Source organism: Hyla sarda, chromosome 10, assembly GCF_029499605.1.
Source record: "Hyla sarda isolate aHylSar1 chromosome 10, aHylSar1.hap1, whole genome shotgun sequence".
In the NCBI taxonomy this organism is placed as follows: domain Eukaryota; kingdom Metazoa; phylum Chordata; class Amphibia; order Anura; family Hylidae; genus Hyla; species Hyla sarda.
Window position 1 is genome coordinate 85859477 of NC_079198.1, and position 21824 is coordinate 85881300.

Consider the following 21824-nt stretch of genomic DNA (forward strand, 5'->3'; position numbering starts at 1 on the left):
AGGAAGAGCGGACTTGCCCGCTGGGATTGTGGCCGGCATAACGCTTAGCTCCGGGATCTTTAAGAATATGTTTACAGTTATACAGGTTATTTATAATAAACGTTGTGGCTGACCCCCAGGTGTCCAGCAAAGGTTTATGGTTGTCCAGTGTGTTATTATTTAGAAGTGAAGGAATTGCAGAAATATATTGAATAATAGATGTCATGTACATGCAGTCTAGAGTGACAGTTAAATGGTAACAACTACTAAGGACATTACCTCTTTATTTCCTCTATCAACCGGTTACATTCTACCAATTTATTTTTTACATTTTACTCACAATTCAGCGATAAGTACATCTGGGACCCATACAGTGTTGGAAGGAAGAGAAATTTGTGTAATATTGTCGTACTTCAAGGGATCCCATCTTAGAAATTCATCATTCCAGTACTAAAGAGAAAATACCATTAAATAATATTTCTGATTTAAAAAAACATGTATATATTGATCTCAATGTAATACATAGAATTATCAAAATATGAATACAATACCCTTAATTCCTTAAGGACCAGGCTGTTTTGTGCATAAGGACAGTTTTCATGTTTGACTTTTTTTCTCCATGATATTTAGGATTTAGGAGAAAGACTGTAACTCTTTAATTTTTTCACCCACAGAGCCATATGGGGGCTTGCTTTTTGTGTAACATCTTTTAATTTATCATATAATGTATCTTAATTTCGTGGGAAATAACCATATTCACATAGTCTTTCTATTATTCTTATTTTCTTAACATTTTTATAAAACATTGTTTAGATCCCTTTATGGGATTAATAATCAATGATCAGTGAGATCTGCACTCTTCTAGTATTGTCTGGCTAAGTCAGACTCTATTAGTAGATCATTGAGTAGCAGGCATGGGGGCCTAGTGAAGGCCTCCGGCTGACATTTGAAATCGATCAACGCCCCACAAATATGTTGGAGGAAATTTTTATCATGCACTGAAGCTGTCATTCAGGCTCTTACGTTTTGCTGAATTTGGAGAAACCACTTAGATTGATCGTGTATACTTTGTTTTTGTTCGCAAACAGCAAAAAAGGTTTGCAAATGTTGCCTATTTGATATGTGGTTGGAATAATTTTTATTTCAATTGTACTGTGCTGTACATATTTTTAGTTTTTTTTTACAATGGGATCCAAAAAATGTATTCATCTAAGGGATAACCTAGAACTGCTAGCATGTATTACCAATCAATGGGACTTGGTTATCTATTTATGTAGGGTTGAGTCTTAACATCAGATTCCTGACAGATCAACTACTGGAACCTTGAACAATTGTTAGGCTGGGTTCACACTACATTTGTACTTTCGGTCCTGTATACGGCTGGGAGGAGGGGGGCGGGGCTTAATTGCAGTGCCCGCACTCAGCCGTATTCGGGAACCGTATTTAATGCCTGTCTATGAGCCGACCGGAGTGAACCGCAGCCTCCGGTCAGCTGCGTTTTCGAACGTATGCGGTTTCCCGACCGCAGGCAAAAACGTTGTCGACCGCGTTTTTGCCTACGGTCGGGAAACCGCATACGGCCGAAAACACAGCTGACCGGAGGCTGCGGTTCACTCCAGTCGGCTCATAGACATGCATTAAATACGGTTCCTGAATACGGCTGAGTGCGGGCGCCGCGATTAAGCCCCGCCCCTCTCCTCCCAGCCGTATACGGGACCGTAAGTACAAAACGTAGTGTGAACCCAGCCTTAGAAAGGGGGTCTTTGACCAGGGTCATACTGCTTCACTGTTTCTGTACTACCTTTTAAATTGGATGGAGTGGCAGCATATATGCTTGGCCACTGCTCCATTCCACTCGTCCCCACCTTAAAGGGGTACTCCAGTGCTTAGACATCTTATCCCCTATCCAAAGGATAGGGGATAAGATGCCTGATCGCGGGAGTCCCGCCGCTGGGGACCCCCGTGATCTTGCACGTGGCACCCCGTTTGTAATCAGTCCCCGGCGGCACCCCGTTTGTAATCAGTCACTGATTACCGGCGACTACAGGGCAGGCGGCGTGTGATGTCACGCCCCCGTGTGATGTCACGCTCCGCCCCTCAATACAAGCCTACAGGAGGGGGCGTGATAGCTGTCACACCCCATCCCATAGGCTTGCATTGAGGGGCGGAGCATAACATCACACAGGGGCGGGGGCGTGACATCACACGCCGCCCTGTAGTCGCCGGTAATCAGTGACTGATTACAAACGTGGTGCCGCCGGGGACTGATTACAAACGGGGTGCCGCGAGCAAGATCACGGGGGTCCCCAGCGGTGGGACTCCCGCGATCAGGCCTCTTATCCCCTATCCTTTGGATAGGGGATAAGATGTCTAAGCACCGGAGTACCCCTTTAACTAATTGAACTCCATAGATTGAAGAATGTCCCTTATCCTGTATTTACAGTCATGGCCGCAAATGTTGGCACCCCTGAAATTTTTCAAGAAAATGAAGCATTTCTCACAGAAAAGGATTGCAGTAACACATGTTTTGCTATACACTTGTTTTTTCCGTTGTGTGTATTGGAACTAAACCAAAAAAGGGAGGAAAAAAAGCAAATAAGGACATAATGCCACACCAAAAGAGAACATAATGTCACACCAAACTCCAAAAATGGTCTGGACAAAATGATTGGCACCCTTTCAAAATTGGGGAAAAATAAGATTGTTTCAAGCATGTGATGCTCTTTTAAACTCACCTGGGGCAAGTAACAGGTGTGGACAATATAATAATCACACCTGAAAGCAGATAAAAAGGAGAGAAGTTCACTTAGTCTTTGCATTGTGTGTGTGTGTGTGTGTGTATGCCACACTAAGCATGGACAACAGAAAGATAAGAGAGAAGGGAAGAGAACTGTCTTGGACTTGAGAACCAAATTTTTGGAAAAATATAAACAATCTCAAGGTTACAAGTCCATCTCCAGAGATCTAGATTTGCTTTTGTCCTCAGTGTGCAACATTATCAAGAAGTTTGCAACCCCTGGCAATGTAGCTAATCTCCCTGGGTGTGTAAATTTGATGAAAGGTGTCAACGCAGGATAGTCCGGATGGTGGATAAGCAGCCCCAAACAAGTTCCAAAGATATTCAAGCTGTCCTGCAATCTCAGGGAGCATCAGTGTCAGCGTGAACTGTTGACATTTAAATGAAATGAAATGCTATGGCAAGAGATCTAGGAGGACCCCACTGCTGACACAGAGACATAACAATGCAAGACTACATTTTGCCAAAATGAACTTGAGTAAGCCAAAATCCTTCTGGGAAAACATCTTGTGGACAGATGAGACCAAGACAGAGCTTTTTGGTAAAGCACATCATTCTATTGTTTACCGTAAACGGAATGAGGCCTACAAAGAAAAGAACACAGTACCTACAGTGAAATATGGTAGAGGTTCAATGATGCTTTGGGGTTGTTTTGCTGCCTCTGGCACTGGGTGCCTTGAATGTGTGCAAGGCATCATGAAATCTGAGGAATACCAACCGATTTTGGGTCGCACTGTAAAACCCAGTGTCAGAAAGCTGGGTTTGTGTCCGAGATCTTGGGTCTTCCAGCAAGACTATGATCCCATACATACCTCAAAAAGCACCCAAAAATGGATGGCAACAAAGCGCTGGAGAGTTCTGAAGTGGCCAGCAATGACTCCAGATCTAAATCCCATTGAACACCTGTGGAGAGATGTTAAAATTGCTGTTGGGAAAAGGCGCCTTCCAATAAGAGAGACCTGGAGCAGTTTGCCAAGGAAAAGTGGCCCAATGTTCCAGCTGAGAAGTGTAAGAAGCTTATTGATGGTTATTTTTTTTTACAAAGGGTGTGCAACCAAATATTAAGTTAAGGGTGTCAATAACTTTGTCCAGATCATTTTTAAAGTTTGGTGTGACATTATGTCCAATTTGCTTTTTTTCCTCCCTTTTTAGTCCAATACACACAAAGGGAATAAACATGTGTATGGCAAAACATGCGTTACTGGAATCCTTTTCTGTGAGAAATACTTCATTTTCTTGAAAAAATTCAGGGGTGCCAACATTTACGGCCATGACTTGTATATGATAAGTGTTATGGTCTAGAACAGTGTTTCTAAAATGGACAATATTGCCCCTGGGGAGGGCTACTGGAATGATCCAAGGGGGTCACAGTATTCTTATGCGGGGTGTTGAATAAAAATAAGGTGGCAATGAAAGCATAAAGGGGAAAAAAATAAGAAAATGTTGTCATCTGTATGTAATGGCCCTCATTTACTAAGAGTGTTGGTTTTTTATTAGTGTGAAATGTTGTCTCAGTCTTGCAGGATTCCTCTCTATTTACTATGGGGATCAACAGATTAACAAATCAGTAACATTATCTGACCAGCTTTCTCTAGGTGGAAGATTCCAGCATTTATTTATAGGATTTTCTGTGAATTCAATAGTGAATAAAACGGGTTGTAAAACCACGCCCCGTTTTGGGCTGACCAAGCCCCCTTTTGTGGCAGACCATGCCCCCTTTTCAGCTTTTCACAATGCAATGTTGGGTTTGTTGGATTTTCCTGGAGCAGACATTTCACAGACACTATGCGCCAATATAACCCTAAAAACCCTAAGCTAAAACTAGTTGGTTTTAGCTTAGTAAATGAGGGCCAATTACCTGTTGTGTAACAACAGATTATTTTCCAAATACACAAGATGCAAATTAATCAATGGTCAAGACCACCAACAAGTCTTACAAAAAATTATTGGCAGGCGAGCGTGTTGTGCATGGTCAGGTAGTCTAGCATGCATCTGCAGGAATATATGAATGCAATCACTTGTTTACAATACTAGACTATGAATTCACAACATGTATGACATGTCATTAGAATATTTCTGATTCGTGTGACAGGCAGCTGTTATTAATAATAAATAAATTTGTAACTGAATAATTTATTGTCTACAAAGGCGTTGGTAGGCTAAGTAAGTTTGGATACCTTTGGTCTAGAATAGCCCGATGATTTATTTTGGGTGAAGTTAATTTGTAACCTCAAGTGTTAAATGTAAGAGGTATCTTACCCGGTTATATAAGCAGTACATTGACATCAGCTGATCCTTCTCATCCTGCAAAGGGACAAAAGAACATGGAATCAATGTAGAAAAGAAAGTTCTATTTTCAATGGATTAAAATGTAAGCTTAAGAAATCCCTGATCTTCTGATCCACCATGTAGAATTCTAGAGACAAGGAAGTAAGCGCTCCATAGAATAATATTGTTGGACCCAGGGGACTAAATATATATATATTAGAATTGCTCACCCTGGGTGGTTGTGTAAGCACATACACAACAATGGGATAGATATGTAGAAAAAGGTTGTCTGCTGCCCTCTGGAGTATAAGTGCTAGTAGGTACTTGGCTTCAAAGGAACCCGGCTCACGGCGCTGATCGACCAGACAGGAAGATATGCTTAAAGGGTAGCTCCCACCATCCAATTTTTTTTTTTTTTTTTTGCTAGCCCGTTCTTGCTTTTCCTTTTTTTCTCCTCCCCTTTTAAGAGCCACAACTCTTTTATTTTTTCATCTGCATTGCCATGTAAGGGCTTTTTTTTTTTACTGGACCAATAGGTCCACTAGCTGATGAAGGTTGTAGTACAGATCAGAAACGTGTTGTATGTGCATTTTTGTGAAATAAATGTATCCATTTATTTATATATAGCTGTTATGAACTTCCTTGGAAGATAGGCCACAAAAACTACATCTTTTACCTTCTATTTTCCCCACAAAAAAAAAAAAAAAAAAAAAAGAAATTGCCACATTCTGACTCCTATTACTTTTTTTTATTTTTCCATCTTTGGAAATGTAGGGGGCTCATTGTGCTAAGATGTTTACTTTATATCAGTACCATTTTGGGGTAGGTGGGACTTTTTTTTTTTTTAAGTTTATTGCAGAGAAGCCGATCTGACTTCTGTACCACTAATACATTTTTTAACTCTCCAGATGCAATTGTCAGCACTGACAGCAACATCGAAACATCTATTGACGACTACTGTCACATGCTAAAAGAAAGTTTAGCTCATGAGCTCTCTCTATACTATCTTCACCCTGCGTTATGCATTTCACCGATAATCCATTGCTGACATTTCAACCCTCACTTTGTCCCCACTGATCTTCTGGATCCCATCTTGGCATACAGAAAATGGTTGGAAATACCAGCTCAGTCATTTCACTGCTGTGGTCAGTGATTGGCTGAGTGGACATTTCTTGTGTGTATGGAAAGAATCAGGAGTGGGGTCAGTAAGGATTCTCTGAGCCTTAGAATGGCGGCAGCAGTGGATAAGTGTGATGAGAAATCATTTTTTTTAAAGGGGTACTCAACTCCTAGACATCTTATCCCCTATCCAAAGGATAGGGGATAAGATGTCTGATCATAAGGGTCCCGTCGCTGGGAACCCCCGCCATCTTTCCTGCAGCACCCCGTGTCATCTGCTGCAGGGAACGAAGTTCACTCCGTGCTGATGACGGGCAATACAGGGGCTGTAATTTAATGACATCATGGCCCCGCCCCCTCAATACAAGTGTATGGGAGTGGGCATGACTGCCGCCACACCGCAGGGGCAGAACCCCCGCAATCAGACATCTAATCCCCTATCCTTTGGATAGGGGATAAGTTGTCTAGGGGTGGAGTATCCCTTTAAGCCAGTGTGCCCCTTTTACAAAAAATATTTTTTCTATCCAGTCACCCCCTTTAGGTTTCCCATAATAAAGTGACAGACACTTTTCTAAAGAACATTTCTTATTCAATAAACCATGATATATACAGCAATACAGTAGCTGTATCAAACTATCTGTACTTACCACTGAAAAAATAGAATATATAGTTATGTCTATATACACAGTAGTGCCATTTTTCCAGTTCTTAACAGGTCTCAGATCCTTTATGTATCCATCTAACAGGGAGTCTAATAGACGTACTTGAGTCAAATTTGAATGTTTGGTACTTTTAATTTTTTTCCGGCCTCCTGTTAGAAACACACAAGAAATTTATTTGTTAGTGCAAAAGTTCCAATACTATTTTATTCCTCAATAACCAATGTAACATGAATATATTGTAACAATTTACATGGGTATTCCCTAAACATTAAGGAGTGATTTAAAACTGCCAGTGGCCAGTGATTGGCTGAGCTGGCAGGTCCTGCTACAAACATTTGTCTTAGAAGCAGACTGCAGTGATGAGCAGCGAGGATCTGGATGCACAAGAACAGGAGCTGCAGTGGGAACAATGGGGGACCAGAGGTAGGTAAATATATATATATATATACAGCCCCGGTATTTATTTAACTCCAGACTACCCCTTTAAAATTAGAAAACTTTTCTAAGGAAAGATCCTTCTTTATGGTCCTCAGTATAGCTACTAGTTTTAATAAGAAAAAAGGGTTCCTGGTCTCTCAAGGAGTAGCTCAATATAACACAGCTAGAAAGCAGGAGAGTGCATGTAGCCCTGGTAAAAAGCAGCACAATAGATGAAATACATGTTGAGAGTAATACAATACATGTAAAACAAGCAGAGAGTGATACAGTAGAAAAGGTAGAGCAAGCAGTATAGTGCATGTAGTACAGAAAGCAGTACAGTGTATGTAGTACATGTAAAGAGCAGTATAATACATGTAGAGATAGGTATAATACATGTAGTACAGGTATAGAGTGGTATAGTTCATGTAGTACAGAAAGCAGTACAGTATATGTAGAACATGTAAAGAACAGTATAATACATGTAGAGATAGATATAATACATGTAGTGCAGGTATAGAGTGGTATAGTGCATGTAGTACAGAAAGCAGTACAGTGTATGTAGAACATGTAAAGAGCAGTATAATACATGTAGAGATAGGTATAATACACGTAGTACAGGTATAGAGTGGTATAGTGCATGTAGTACAGAAAGCAGTACAGTGTGTGTAGAACATGTAAAGCGCAGTATAATACATGTAGAGATAGGTATAATACATGTAGTGCAGGTATAGAGTGGTATAGTGCATGTAGTACAGAAAGCAGTACAGTGTGTGTAGAACATGTAAAGAGCAGTATAATAGATGTAGAGATAGGTATAATACATGTAGTACAGGTATAGAGTGGTATAGTGCATGTAGTACAGAAAGCAGTACAGTGTATGTAGAACATGTAACGAGCAGTATAATACATGTAGAGATAGGTATAATACATGTAGTACAGGTATAGAGTGGTATAGTGCATGTAGTACAGAAAGCAGTACAGTGTATGTAGAACATGTAAAGAGCAGTATAATACATGTAGAGATAGGTATAATACATGTAGTACAGGTATAGAGTGGTATAGTGCATGTAGTACAGAACGCAGTACAGTGTATGTAGAACATGTAAAGAGCAGTATAATACATGTAGAGATAGGTATAATACATGTAGTACAGGTATAGAGTGGTATAGTGCATGTAGTACAGAAAGCAGTACAGTGTATGTAGAACACGTAGAGCAGTATAATACATGTAGAGATAGGTCTAATACATGTGCTACAGGTATAGAGTGGTATAGTGCATGTTGTACAGAAAGCAGTACAGTGTATGTAGAACATGTAAAGAGCAGTATAATAGATGTAGAGATAGGTATAATGCATGTACTACAGGTATAGAGTGGTATAGTGCATGTAGTACAGAAAGCAGTACAGTGTGTGTGTAGAACATGCAAAGAGCAGTATAATACATGTAGAGATAGATATAATACATGTAGTGCAGGTATAGAGTGGTATAGTGCATGTAGTACAGAAAGCAGTACAGTGTATGTAGTACATGTAAAGAGCAGTATAATAGATGTAGAGATAGGTATAATACATGTAGTACAGGTATAGAGTGGTATAGTGCATGTAGTACAGAAAGCAGTACAGTGTGTGTGTAGAACATGTAAAGAGCAGTATAATACATGTAGAGATAGATATAATACATGTAGTGCAGGTATAGAGTGGTATAGTGCATGTAGTACAGAAAGCAGTACAGTGTATGTAGAACATGTAGAGCAGTATAATAGATGTAGAGATAGGTATAATACATGTAGTACAGGAATAGAGTGGTATAGTGCATGTAGTACAGAAAGCAGTACAGTGTGTGTGTAGAACATGTAAAGAGCAGTATAATACATGTAGAGATAGATATAATACATGTAGTGCAGGTATAGAGTGGTATAGTGCATGTAGTACAGAAAGCAGTACAGTGTGTGTGTAGAACATGTAAAGAGCAGTATAATACATGTAGAGATAGATATAATACATGTAGTGCAGGTATAGAGTGGTATAGTGCATGTAGTACAGAAAGCAGTACAGTGTGTGTGTAGAACATGTAAAGAGCAGTATAATACATGTAGAGATAGGTATAATACATGTAGTACAGGTATAGAGTGGTATAGTGCATGTAGTACAGAAAGCAGTACAGTGTGTGTGTAGAACATGTAAAGAGCAGTATAATACATGTAGAGATAGATATAATACATGTAGTGCAGGTATAGAGTGGTATAGTGCATGTAGTACAGAAAGCAGTACAGTGTATGTAGAACATGTAAAGAGCAGTATAATACATGTAGAGATCGGTATAATACATGTAGTACAGGTATAGAGTGGTATAGTGCATGTAGTACAGAAAGCAGTACAGTGTGTGTAGAACATGTAAAGAACAGTATAATACATGTAGAGATAGATATAATACATGTAGTACAGGTATAGAGTGGTATAGTGCATGTAGTACAGAAAGCAGTACAGTGTATGTAGAACATGTAAAGAGCAGTATAATAGATGTAGAGATCGGTATAATACATGTAGTGCAGGTATAGAGTGGTATAGTGCATGTAGTACAGAAAGCAGTACAGTGTATGTAGAACATGTAGAGCAGTATAATACATGTAGAGATAGGTATAATACATGTAGTACAGGTATAGAGTGGTATAGTGCATGTAGTACAGAAAGCAGTACAGTGTATGTAGAACATGTAAAGAGCAGTATAATACATGTAGAGATAGGTATAATACATGTAGTACAGGTATAGAGTGGTATAGTGCATGTAGTACAGAAAGCAGTACAGTGTGTGTAGAACATGTAAAGAGCAGTATAATACATGTAGAGATAGGTATAATACATGTAGTACAGGTATAGAGTGGTATAGTGCATGTAGTACAGAAAGCAGTACAGTGTGTGTAGAACATGTAAAGAGCAGTATAATACATGTAGAGATAGGTATAATACATGTAGTACAGGTATAGAGTGGTATAGTGCATGTAGTACAGAAAGCAGTACAGTGTATGTAGAACATGTAGAGCAGTATAATACATATAGAGATAGGTCTAATACATGTAGTACAGATTTAGAGTGGTATAGTGCATGTAGTACAGAAAGCAGTACAGTGTATGTAGAACATGTAGAGCAGTATAATACATGTAGAGATGGGTCTAATACATTTAGTACAGGTATAGAGTGGTATAGTTCATGTAGTACAGAAAGCAGTACAGTATATGTAGAACATGTAAAGAGCAGTATAATACGTGTAGAGATAGATATAATACATGTAGTGCAGGTATAGAGTGGTATAGTGCATGTAGTACAGAAAGCAGTACAGTGTATATAGTACATGTAAAGAGCAGTATAATAGATGTAGAGATAGGTATAATACATGTAGTACAGGTATAGAGTGGTATAGTGCATGTAGTACAGAAAGCAGTACAGTGTATGTAGAACATGTAGAGCAGTATAATACATGTAGAGATAGATATAATACATGTAGTACAGGTATAGAGTGGTATAGTGCATGTAGTACAGAAAGCAGTACAGTGTATGTAGAACATGTAAAGAGCAGTATAATACATGTAGAGATAGATATAATACATGTACTGCAGGTATAGAGTGGTATAGTGCATGTAGTACAGAAAGCAGTACTGTGTATGTAGAACATGTAGAGCAGTATAATACATGTAGAGATAGGTATAATACATGTAGTACAGGTATAGAGTGGTATAGTGCATGTAGTACAGAAAGCAGTACAGTGTGTGTAGAACATGTAGAGCAGTATAATACATGTAGAGATAGATATAATACATGTACTGCAGGTATAGAGTGGTATAGTGCATGTAGTACAGAAAGCAGTACTGTGTATGTAGAACATGTAGAGCAGTATAATACATGTAGAGATAGGTATAATACATGTAGTACAGGTATAGAGTGGTATAGTGCATGTAGTACAGAAAGCAGTACAGTGTATGTAGAACATGTAGAGCAGTATAATACATGTAGAGATAGATATAATACATGTAGTACAGGTATAGAGTGGTATAGTGCATGTAGTACAGAAAGCAGTACAGTGTATGTAGAACATGTAAAGAGCAGTATAATACATGTAGAGATAGATATAATACATGTACTGCAGGTATAGAGTGGTATAGTGCATGTAGTACAGAAAGCAGTACAGTGTATGTAGAACATGTAGAGCAGTATAATACATGTAGAGATAGGTATAATACATGTAGTACAGGTATAGAGTGGTATAGTGCATGTAGTACAGAAAGCAGTACAGTGTGTGTAGAACATGTAAAGAGCAGTATAATACATGTAGAGATAGATATAATACATGTACTGCAGGTATAGAGTGGTATAGTGCATGTAGTACAGAAAGCAGTACAGTGTATGTAGAACATGTAGAGCAGTATAATACATGTAGAGATAGGTATAATACATGTAGTACAGGTATAGAGTGGTATAGTGCATGTAGTACAGAAAGCAGTACAGTGTGTGTGTAGAACATGGACAGGTTTTGATAAATCTCCCCCGTAGAGAGCAGTACATGTAGTACTGGTGGAGTGCAGTACATTATACAGTATTGGTGTAGAGCAAATATAGATAACAGGGTACCTTGTATAGTACGAAACATTATATGTGGTACACATAGAGAGCAGGATAATACAGATAGCACAGGTACATTGCACCAAGTTATTGAAATCTTTAAGCAGCTTCAAAATCTTTATAATAACATTTTCAATATAGCATCATTGATTTTAGGGATATTAAAATCTATTCTTTGTTACATATATTGTAGAATGTTAGTCAGCAAATAGAAAGGATGAAAAGGGAGAGTCCTCAGTGACTGCTACTTTGTAGACTAGACAGACTAGACAAGAATAGATAGTCTAATAATATGCTACAATTCTGCATCTTCTACAATTTCTACGATGAGTGATATTTCAATTTTCTTTTAATTATTATTTTTTTAATTGTTTGGAATAATTTACTTGAGAATTTATTTTGATATTGCAATGGCATTATCACTGAGTATTTCTCAAGATCTAAAGGGTGTACTGTATGTAGTCAATTCATTGATAATGTACTCACCTGAGCAAGTTATCAGAAGAAGTAGGCAGAACACGCTCTTCTGAATCCAGCCCTGCACCATAATTGCACGGATTGAAGAGAAGTTTCTAGAAATCAAGGACAATGATCAATACACCGGAGTTACGTATTACTCTAAAACATAATCTTTGTCTTGACTGGTGTGTCTGACCATTATAGAGACCATACCTGTATCCTTGTATTCTTCTCTCTAGTGTCCTAACAAACAGGATGTATTTTAAACGATGGCTTCTTCAGGGAACTGGGCTTCAGTTCTGTTTGAGATTTCAGATTATTAAAGCAGATTATTATGTATCCATTAGTGATTATGTATCCCTTTGTGAGTAATTATCTAATCCCTAAGGGAATTACATGTTCTAAGTGAAATAATTAATTACGATAAGATTTGGTGAATATTAGAAGATCAGACTTGGTTTTTCTTTGATAATTGAAGTAACATTGATCATTGGTTTAGGGCCTGTATCTATGAGAAAGCTTGGTTTGCCATTCACAAGCCAATGATGTGTCAAATGAACATTCCTATGAATGTTCATTCTCCATCATTGTGCAAGGCAAACATTTCTGCCACCATCTAACAAGCAAACTAATGCTCGTTCATAAAGTTATCACTAGAGATGAGCAAAACAGATTCAACTTGAAATTTTCAAAATGTTCAGATTTCTACAAAACTGAATATTTTACAATTAGTCTTGGGTAAATTGTCAAAAGTAAGCCACAATACACAGTTAATGATTATTAATAATAATAATAATAATAATAATAATGAGGATAATGATGAGGATGGATTACATGACCCAGCAGGGTTTTATCATAATAATTTGCAGTCAACCCTACCTGTCTGAGAAGTATGAGGGACTATAGGAGTAACAGTACAGTGTCACAGTAATAATATAGTGGATCTGGGGAAAGTGAAGAAGACCTGGGGAGGAGAACATCTTAAACAGACTTAGCAAAATAAAAATACAGATATACAGATAGATAACCCCTTAAGGACTCAGGGTTTTTCCGTTTTTGCACTTTCGTTTTTTCCTCCTTACCTTTTAAAAATCATAACCCTTTCAATTTTCCACCTAAAAATCCATATTATGGCTTATTTTTTGCGCCGACAATCATACTTTGCAGTGACATCAGTCATTTTACCCAAAAATACACAGCAAAATGGGAAAAAAAATCATTGTGCGACAAAATCGAAGAAAAAACGCCATTTTGTAACTTTTGGGGGCTTCCGTTTCTACGCAGTGCATATTTCGGTAAAAATTACACCTTATCATTATTCCGTAGGTCCATACGGTTAAAATGATACCCTACTTATATAGGTTTGATTTTGTGCACTTCTGGAAAAAAATCATAACTACATGCAGGAAAATTTATACGTTTAAAAATGTCATTTTCTGACCCCTATAACTTTTTTATTTTTCCACATACAGGGCGGTATGAGGACTCATTTTTTGCGCCGTGATCTGAAGTTTTTATCGGTATGATGTTTGTTTTGATCAGACTTTTTGATCACTTTTTATTCATTTTTTAATGATATAAAAAGTGACCAAAAATGCGCTTTTTTTGACTTTTGAATCTTTTTGCGCGTACGCCATTGATCGTGCGGTTTAATTAATGATATATTTTTATAGTTCGGACATTTACGCACGCGGCGATACCACATATGTTTATTTTTTTATTTTTTTTACACTGTTTTATTTTTTTTTATGGGAAAAGGGGGGTGATTCAAACTTTTATTAGGGAAGGGGTTAAATGACCTTTATTAACATAGGGACCTATAACACTGCACACACTGATCTTTTACACAGATCACAGGCGTTGATGAGCGCCGGGACCGACGTGATATGATGCGGGATCGCGTCGCGATCCCGCTTCATATCGCGGGAGCCGGCGCAGGACGTAAATATACGTCGTTAAGGGGTTAAAGGGGTACTCCGGTGGAAAAAAATACATTTTTTTAATCAACTGGTGTCAGAAAGTTAAACAGAATTGTAATTACTTGTATTTAAAAATCTTAAGCCTTCTAGGACTTATCAGCTGTTGTATATTACAGAAAAAGTTGTGTAGTACTTTCCAGTCTGACCACAGTGCTCTCTGCTGACACCTCTGTCCATGTCCGAAACTGTCCAGAGCAGAAGAGGTTCTGTAGTATACAGCAGCTGATAAGTACTGTAAGGCTTAAAGAGTACCTGTCATCAAAGCATTTTTTCTAAATAAATAAATAAATAAAGGTGGTTGTCCAGCTCCACAGAGGACAATTTAAAAGACTAAAACTTTAATGAAACTTCATGTTAAAAAATCATGGTACAAAAACACACACAATTAAAGTGTTCAAGTAAGTTAAAAACCCTCAAGTTCCAACGCATTTTAAACACTACGGTTCTTTATCATGGCTCGTCTGTTCACCTAAGAATACTTACTATAAATACCATCCCACAAGCTTGGTTCAACAAGAACACCCACTTTATGCCGGAAACACTGAACCGAAAGTGGGGGAGGGTAGGTAACCAATACGGGTCATACAATTAACCCTATGCACAGGAAAACAGATTATGGAAGATAGCATAAAAAACAAACCAAGAAACAGTGCAACAACTCAATAAATAAATGCTAAATCATTTCTGTAATTCATTCCTTTTGGAAATCAAGTATCAAGCCATAATTTCCAATATGCTTCTCGCATGAATAATAAACGGGACCAGTCTCCACCCCATTTAGGAGGGTGTACATGTTCAATTCCAATCACCTCCAGGCTTGAAGTATTCGCTTCATGAACTTCTCTGATGTGTCTCATCAAGCCTTAGGAGTGGCAGAGAAAAGACGCAATCTGAATTGTGCATATGTTCATGTATGCGTCTTTTCAATTGACATGCTGTACAACCAATGTATTGGTTGTTGCAAATGTTACAAGACATACAACATGCAACGTGTCACAATTGTCACAAGGACTTGATGAAAACCTCTTGCCATTAGCTGTAGATTTGAATGTGTTTGTTTTCGTAACAAATTTACAAAGGTTGCACCTTTTTTTTGAACACATAAAGCATCCCTTAGTACAGAGTCACAACGTAGCGTCAGTGTTCTTGAAAAAAACACTGGGTGAACACCAACTGCGCAAAGAATGACCTCTTCTGGCCACCACATTAACCACATTCTGCAACACAGCTCCCAGCACCTCGTTTTCAAACAGAATCAGTAAATGCTTCAAAATTATAGATTTGATTTGATGAAAGTCAGTACTGTGTAATGTTGAAAATGTAACCTTAATGCCCAGCTCAGAAACAGTTTTATGTTTACAATAAGAGATGAGCAAATCAAATCTGATGAATCCGAATTCATTATGAATTTCATGAAAAATTTGATTTGCAACTGATGTGAATATCACTGCAATTCATAGCTCCAGGGCATTTAAAATGGCTGATCCACATGTGAGGACATGGGGCAAGGAATCCTGGGAAGGCGGGAACAAGGGTAGGTGGGATGACCCTGAATTACATGCAGCCAATCGGCAGCCATATTCCGGCTAGTCACTTCATCCCTTCACTGCAGAGAGATAGGCCATACAGCGCTGTATGTTACACAGACAAGCTTTTTCCAGCAGCGTTTCACCTCTTAGTCACGTCAGCAATCTGGACAGAGAGCAGTGCGTTTTTCACAGAAAATAATTTTTACTGCAGCGATTAACTTCCCAGTCACTTTCTACAGCATTGTATTACAGAGAGGGGCAGAGAGCTGTGTGTTACCTCCTACGTTTGAACAAGCTTACTCAGCTGCAGAAATCTTAGGAGAGGAGGGAGGAATATGTTTTTAGCGCAACTCTGTGTCTTTGTTCCAAAACAAATGGTCTGCTGGTTATACTAGTCTGTAGACGGTATAATACATAACCAGCAGTCCATTCCTAATAGTCTTTGAGAGAGAAAGTGCAATTTTGGGTTTAGTACACAGCGACTGTGCTGCAGCACTGTTGTGTACTGCTGGTGTTGTGCACAAATACTTTTTAAGCGTACTGTAGCGCATTTTTCTGCTTACCCACATCTAAGTAGTGTATATTTTTTACCTGTTAATCTGTCAAGGGCCTAGATACTGTGAAAGTCCAGGCAAAAGTAATCTCCGGCTGGTGTTTTACTCAAAAACTTTTTTAAGCGTACCGTAGTGCATTTTCTGCCCTCATAAGTGCATACCACATACCTACATCTAAGTAGTGTAGTATTTTGTACCTGTTAATCTGTCAAGGTCCTAGATACTGTGAAAGGCCAGGCAAAAGTACTCACCTGCTGGTGTTGTACTCAAATACTTTTTAAGTGTACTGTAGTGCATTTTTCTGCCCTCATAAGTGTGTACCACATACATACATCTAAGTAGTGTACTATTTTGTACCTGTTAAACTCTCAAGGGCATAGATACCGTGAAAGGTCAGCCAAAGTACACACCTGCTGCTGTTCTAGACGAATACTGTTTTAAGCGTAGTGAAGCGTATTGTACTCCCCTCATATACACACTAAGTATGTCAGGCAGAGAAGTGCCAGGACGTACACAGAGGAGTATCAGAGGCCTAAATTCATCAGGCACAGGCAGAGGTCACAGCAGAGCAGTGGCGTGCGGCAGCAGGAGTCGCAGTGAGAGGTCTGAGCTCCCAGTGTTAGCTAGAAGTCTTGTCTCAACTGTCAAGTGACATACGACAACCCCAGTCAACAGTCGGTGGGTTCCTAAGACTCAACCCTCAGTTAGAATGGCCCTCATGCTGCTGCTGCCACCTCCAGGCTCTGTCATTGTGCTGCCATATGGCCTCCTCATGCTGATGCGGCCTCCTCTAGGCTTTCTCATTGTGCTGCTATATGGTCTCCTCAAGCTGATGCATTCACCTCCAGGCTCTCTCATTGTGCTGCTCTATGGTCTCCTTATGCTGATGCTGCCACCTCCAGGCTCTCTCATTGTGCTGCTCTATGGTCTGCTCATGCTGATGCTGCCACCTCCAGGCTCTGTCATTGTGCCGCCATATGGTCTCCTCATGCTGATTATACCACCTCCAGGCTCTCTCATTGTACTGCCATGGATACTGCAAAACATAATTAAGGTGCTGGTCCCCAGTTATAGAAATTCCTCTGCATTAGACCACAAGTAAATATTGAGGATATGCATTAGCTAAAACGTAACTTTTCTTAGGATAACATATATGGACCCAAATTTTTTTTGAAATCTAACAAAAGGAAAGGTGTGCAAAAAAAACATGTGCCCCCTACACCACGAAGTATTGATGCGATGCAAAGATCTCTAAAAGGTGGAAGGGAACAACGTATTGTCCATTGTAACAGATGTGGGTAAAAACTTCCCCTGTAAGGCCCTACTCTCGCTCTATTAATTGCCTTCTTGGCAGCCCCACACAGGAACCTCTCCCAATTTCCAACTAAAAACCTTGGGAAATGGCAGTCTGCTACGACCACTGTCTGATGAATTCAGGCCTCTGCCACTCCCCTGTGTACATCCTGGCACTTCTCAGCCTGACATACTCAGTGTGTATCTGAGGGAGGACAATTCGCTCCACCACACTTAAAACAGTATTTGTCTACAAAACCAACAAGTGTGTACTTTTGCCTAGCCTTTCTCAGTATATAGGCCCTTAACAGGAACAAAATAGTACACCACTTAGATGTACGTATGTGGTATGCAGTACTTATGAGGGGAGGACAATGCGCTCCATTACGCTTAAAAAAGTATTTGTGTACAACACAAGCCGCTGAGTACTTTTGCCTGGCCTTTCAAAGTATCTAGGCCCTTGAGACTTTAACAGGAGCAAAATAGTACACCACTTAGATGTACGTATGTGGTATGCACTTATGAGGGAGGACAATGCACTACAATACACTTAAAAAATAATTTGTGTACAACACCATCCGGTGTGTACTTTTGCCTAGCCTTTCACAGTATCTAGGCCCTTGAGACTTTAACAGGAACAAAATAGTACACCACTTCGATGTACGTATGTGGTATGTGGGGAGGAGAAATGCGCTCCAGTACGCTTAAAAAAGTATTTGTGCACAACACCAGCAGTACACACAAGTTCTGCAGCACACAGTCTCAATCTCACTCCTTTCCCTATCAGTGCTTCTAGGCAGGATTTGTGCTTGAGCTGAATCGCTGCTGTTCTGTGCAACACACTGTGCAACACATTGCTCTCTGTCCTCTGTAATAGAATGCTGTAGTGACTGGGAGGTGAATTGCTGCAGTAAGAACACTTTTCTGTGCAACACACACTGCTCTCTGTCCCTCTGTGCAACAGAACGCTGATGTGACTAGGAGGTGAATAGCTACTGGAAAGACGCTTTTCTGGCCAACACACAGCGCTGTCTGTCCCTATCTATCTCTCTGCAATGAAAGGCTAAAGTGACTGGTCGCAATATGGCTGCCGATTATATAGGGCTGTGAATTCACTGGGGGGACTGGCTGCTGATAGGCTGCATCATGCATGTGATTCAGGGTCATCACACATACACCTTCCCAGGATTCCTTGTCCCATATCCTCACATGTGGATCCGCCATTTTAGATTCCCTGGAGCCTGGACTGCACTAAATGGAGTTCGATTAAGCAATTTGCGCATTCCTTGTGAATCAAATTCTTCCTAAAATTTGTAACGAATTTGGATTCGTCAGATTCGATTTGCTCATCCATACTAGTCACTGTTTTGACAAACAAGTCTATCACTGGAAATAATGCAGTTGGAGGAAATTTCATACTTTCAGGTAAGAGATGACTGGGATACTTGCCTGTTGGTTGAACCTCCTGTTCCAATAGTAGTGATTCCAAGTCGTATAGTGTTAATTTCCGCCTCTGAGTCTAAACCCATATCCATAGCTGTTGCCTCGCTACTCTGTGCAGTTGGATACCGTTGCCCTTGTAGCTTCTTTAAGGTGAGTTTACGGGCAAATAAATGTACGTGCTTCACTGTTGTGAAAAGATTAAAATGAGCCTGTGGGCAAGATGAAAGACCCAGCTCTAGCACCTGTTCCTGTGCCTTAGTTAACACAACATCAGACAAATTAATTACCTCTTTTTTTCCCCTCTTTTTCTCCTCTTTTTTTCTCCTCTTTTTTTTATCTCCTCTTATTTTCAGATTATTGCTGGAGCAGCTCCTTTGTATTTTTGTCGGACTGATCTTCTCATCCTCAGGATTGCTCTATCTACTCAAGATTACTAATGCGTATCTCTTGGTCACTATGTTCTGGGCCATATTAAATTGTGATAGTTTGTCCAATTATGATCCCCTAGATTATTTATTTTATGCTTATCTACATGTCTTTTTATTTTGCTGTTGCCAACGGGGCTATTGGTTTGTAGGCTATCATAATTCACTATGTTTATTTATTTAGGTATTCACTTGGGTGTTACTTATAATTATGTATATGTTGCCTGTACATTATGGATCATTGATTGCTATGGGTAAGTATTGACTCACTGTTACACCCTTTTGCACTCTTGCACATCCACTCTTCTTCTCACTATCTTTTATTTATTTATTTTTGTTCTCTGCATGGACATTGTTCATGGTCCTCTTCCTCTTAAATAAATTGTTCTTGCACATGCACTTTGGATACCTTTTATTGAACCCCCACATGCTTTTTGCACATTTTTTGACTGGTAAGTCTAGATAGTACCTTTTACATGCTTTTTTTTTTTTTTTGCACATTAAGCTGATTCACCAGTGGTAAATGGCTCTGGGTAGATGCCGTGGTGTCACTGTGTGAATATTCTTTTACCACCCTATATGTATTATATCTTCCTTTATCACTATGGATTTTATATACTTACCCTTTAATACTAATATTATTTGAAAATGATAAAGAATTGTACTGTCGGCAAGCCTTGTTAGTAATATATATATATATATATATATATATATATATATGTATATATATATATATATATATATATGTATATATATATACCTAGTTCACATATAGACTGAATATTAAATCTATGGATGTCATGTTTACATTATTGCCACTGTTTATGTCAATATATGCTTACAGTTTTTTTTTTTCGTCTAGGCACCTATGGAGCCGGGGTCTGCGGAGGACCGCTGCTGACACTAAGCATCTGCTGCAGTGTTCTGCAGTCTTTGTATCCCTTGGTTGCGCAGTAATCGGCATCCTTTTTATGTAACGTTCTACCTGTTGCTCGCTTGAGCCCGTCCTAGGGGCGGGGAGTGGGCAGCGCCGATGTGAGTGTCGGCTTGACATCCCATACTGGCGTTCTGAAGGTCCGTCCGTATCATCAGAGCCATGTCTGTGACACTGACAGGTCGTGGCTTTCTCACGTCGTTACCAGCTGACACAGGGAGCTGTAGATGATTGGCTTCGGCAGCACATAAATAAGAGGATAGTTCTGACTTTGACCACGCCTCGGATGCGGCAATAGCGAAACGTTGGGGTAGGCTTGTGGCTTGGTATTCTAGCCTTCCATTTAGGTTTATTCGCACACTGTTGTTTTATGTTTAGATACTGCATCTGAAAGCATTTACCGTTGATGATACACCTAGTATTTAATTCCCTGCATGTACTTTGTGATATTGTGAGGATCATACAGTCATGGGCATAAATGTTGGCAGCCCTGAAATTTTTGTAGAAAATGAAGTATTTCTCACAGAAAAGCAGTAACACATGTTTTGCTATACACATGTTTTTTCCCTTTGTGTGTATTGGAACTAAACCAAAAAAAGGAGGAAAAAAAGCTAATTTGACATAATTTCACACCAAATTCCAAAAATGGTCTGGACAAAAATTATTGGCACCCCTAACTTAATATTTGGTGGCACACCCTTTGAAAAAAAATAACTGAAATCAGTGGCTTCCCATAACCATCAATAAGCTTCTTACACCTCTCAGCCGAAATGTTGGGCCACTCTTCCTTTGCAAACTGCTCCAGGTCTCTCTTATTGGAAGGGCACCTTTTCCCAACAGCAAACTTTTACAGATCTTTCCACAGGTCTTTAATAGGATTTAGATCTGGAGTCTTTTCTGGCCACTTCAGAACTCTCTAGTGCTTTGTTGCCATCTATTTCTGGGTGCTTTTTGACATATGTTTCGGGTCATTGTCCTGCTGGAAGACCCTAGATCTCGGACGCAAACCCAGCTTTCTGATACTGGGCTGTACAGTGCGACCCAAAATCTGTTGGTAATCCTCAGATTTCATGATGCCTTGGGAGATTAGTTACAGTGCCATGGGTTTCAAACTTCTTTATAATGTTGCACACTGTGGACAAAGGCAAATTTAGATCTCTGGAGATGGACTTGTAACCTTGAGATTGTTGATATTTTTCCACAATTTTGGTTCTCAAGTCCTCAATTCTCTTCTCCTCTTTCTGTTGTCCATGCGTAGTGTGCACACACAGACACACAATGCAAAGACTAAGTGAACTTATCTCCTTTTTATCTGCTTTCATGTGTGATTATATTGCTCACACCTGTTA

General features: G+C 39.3%; 1 protein-coding gene across 2 annotated transcripts in view; it reads right to left on the bottom strand.

Annotated features, from left to right (window-relative positions):
* The window catches only part of LOC130293712 (5-hydroxytryptamine receptor 3A-like), a 36962-nt gene extending 24344 nt beyond the window's left edge, over positions 1-12618 (bottom strand). For both annotated transcript variants that reach the window (XM_056542737.1, XM_056542738.1), the window contains exons 1-5: positions 12532-12618; positions 12346-12431; positions 6811-6974; positions 5036-5080; positions 320-429 (exon numbers count right to left, since the gene is read on the bottom strand). In XM_056542737.1, the coding sequence (XP_056398712.1) occupies positions 320-429; positions 5036-5080; positions 6811-6974; positions 12346-12406 (380 nt within the window). In that variant the 5' untranslated portion in view covers positions 12407-12431; positions 12532-12618. The remainder of the gene's footprint in view (positions 1-319; positions 430-5035; positions 5081-6810; positions 6975-12345; positions 12432-12531) is intronic.
* Between the last annotated feature and the right edge of the window lie 9206 nt (positions 12619-21824).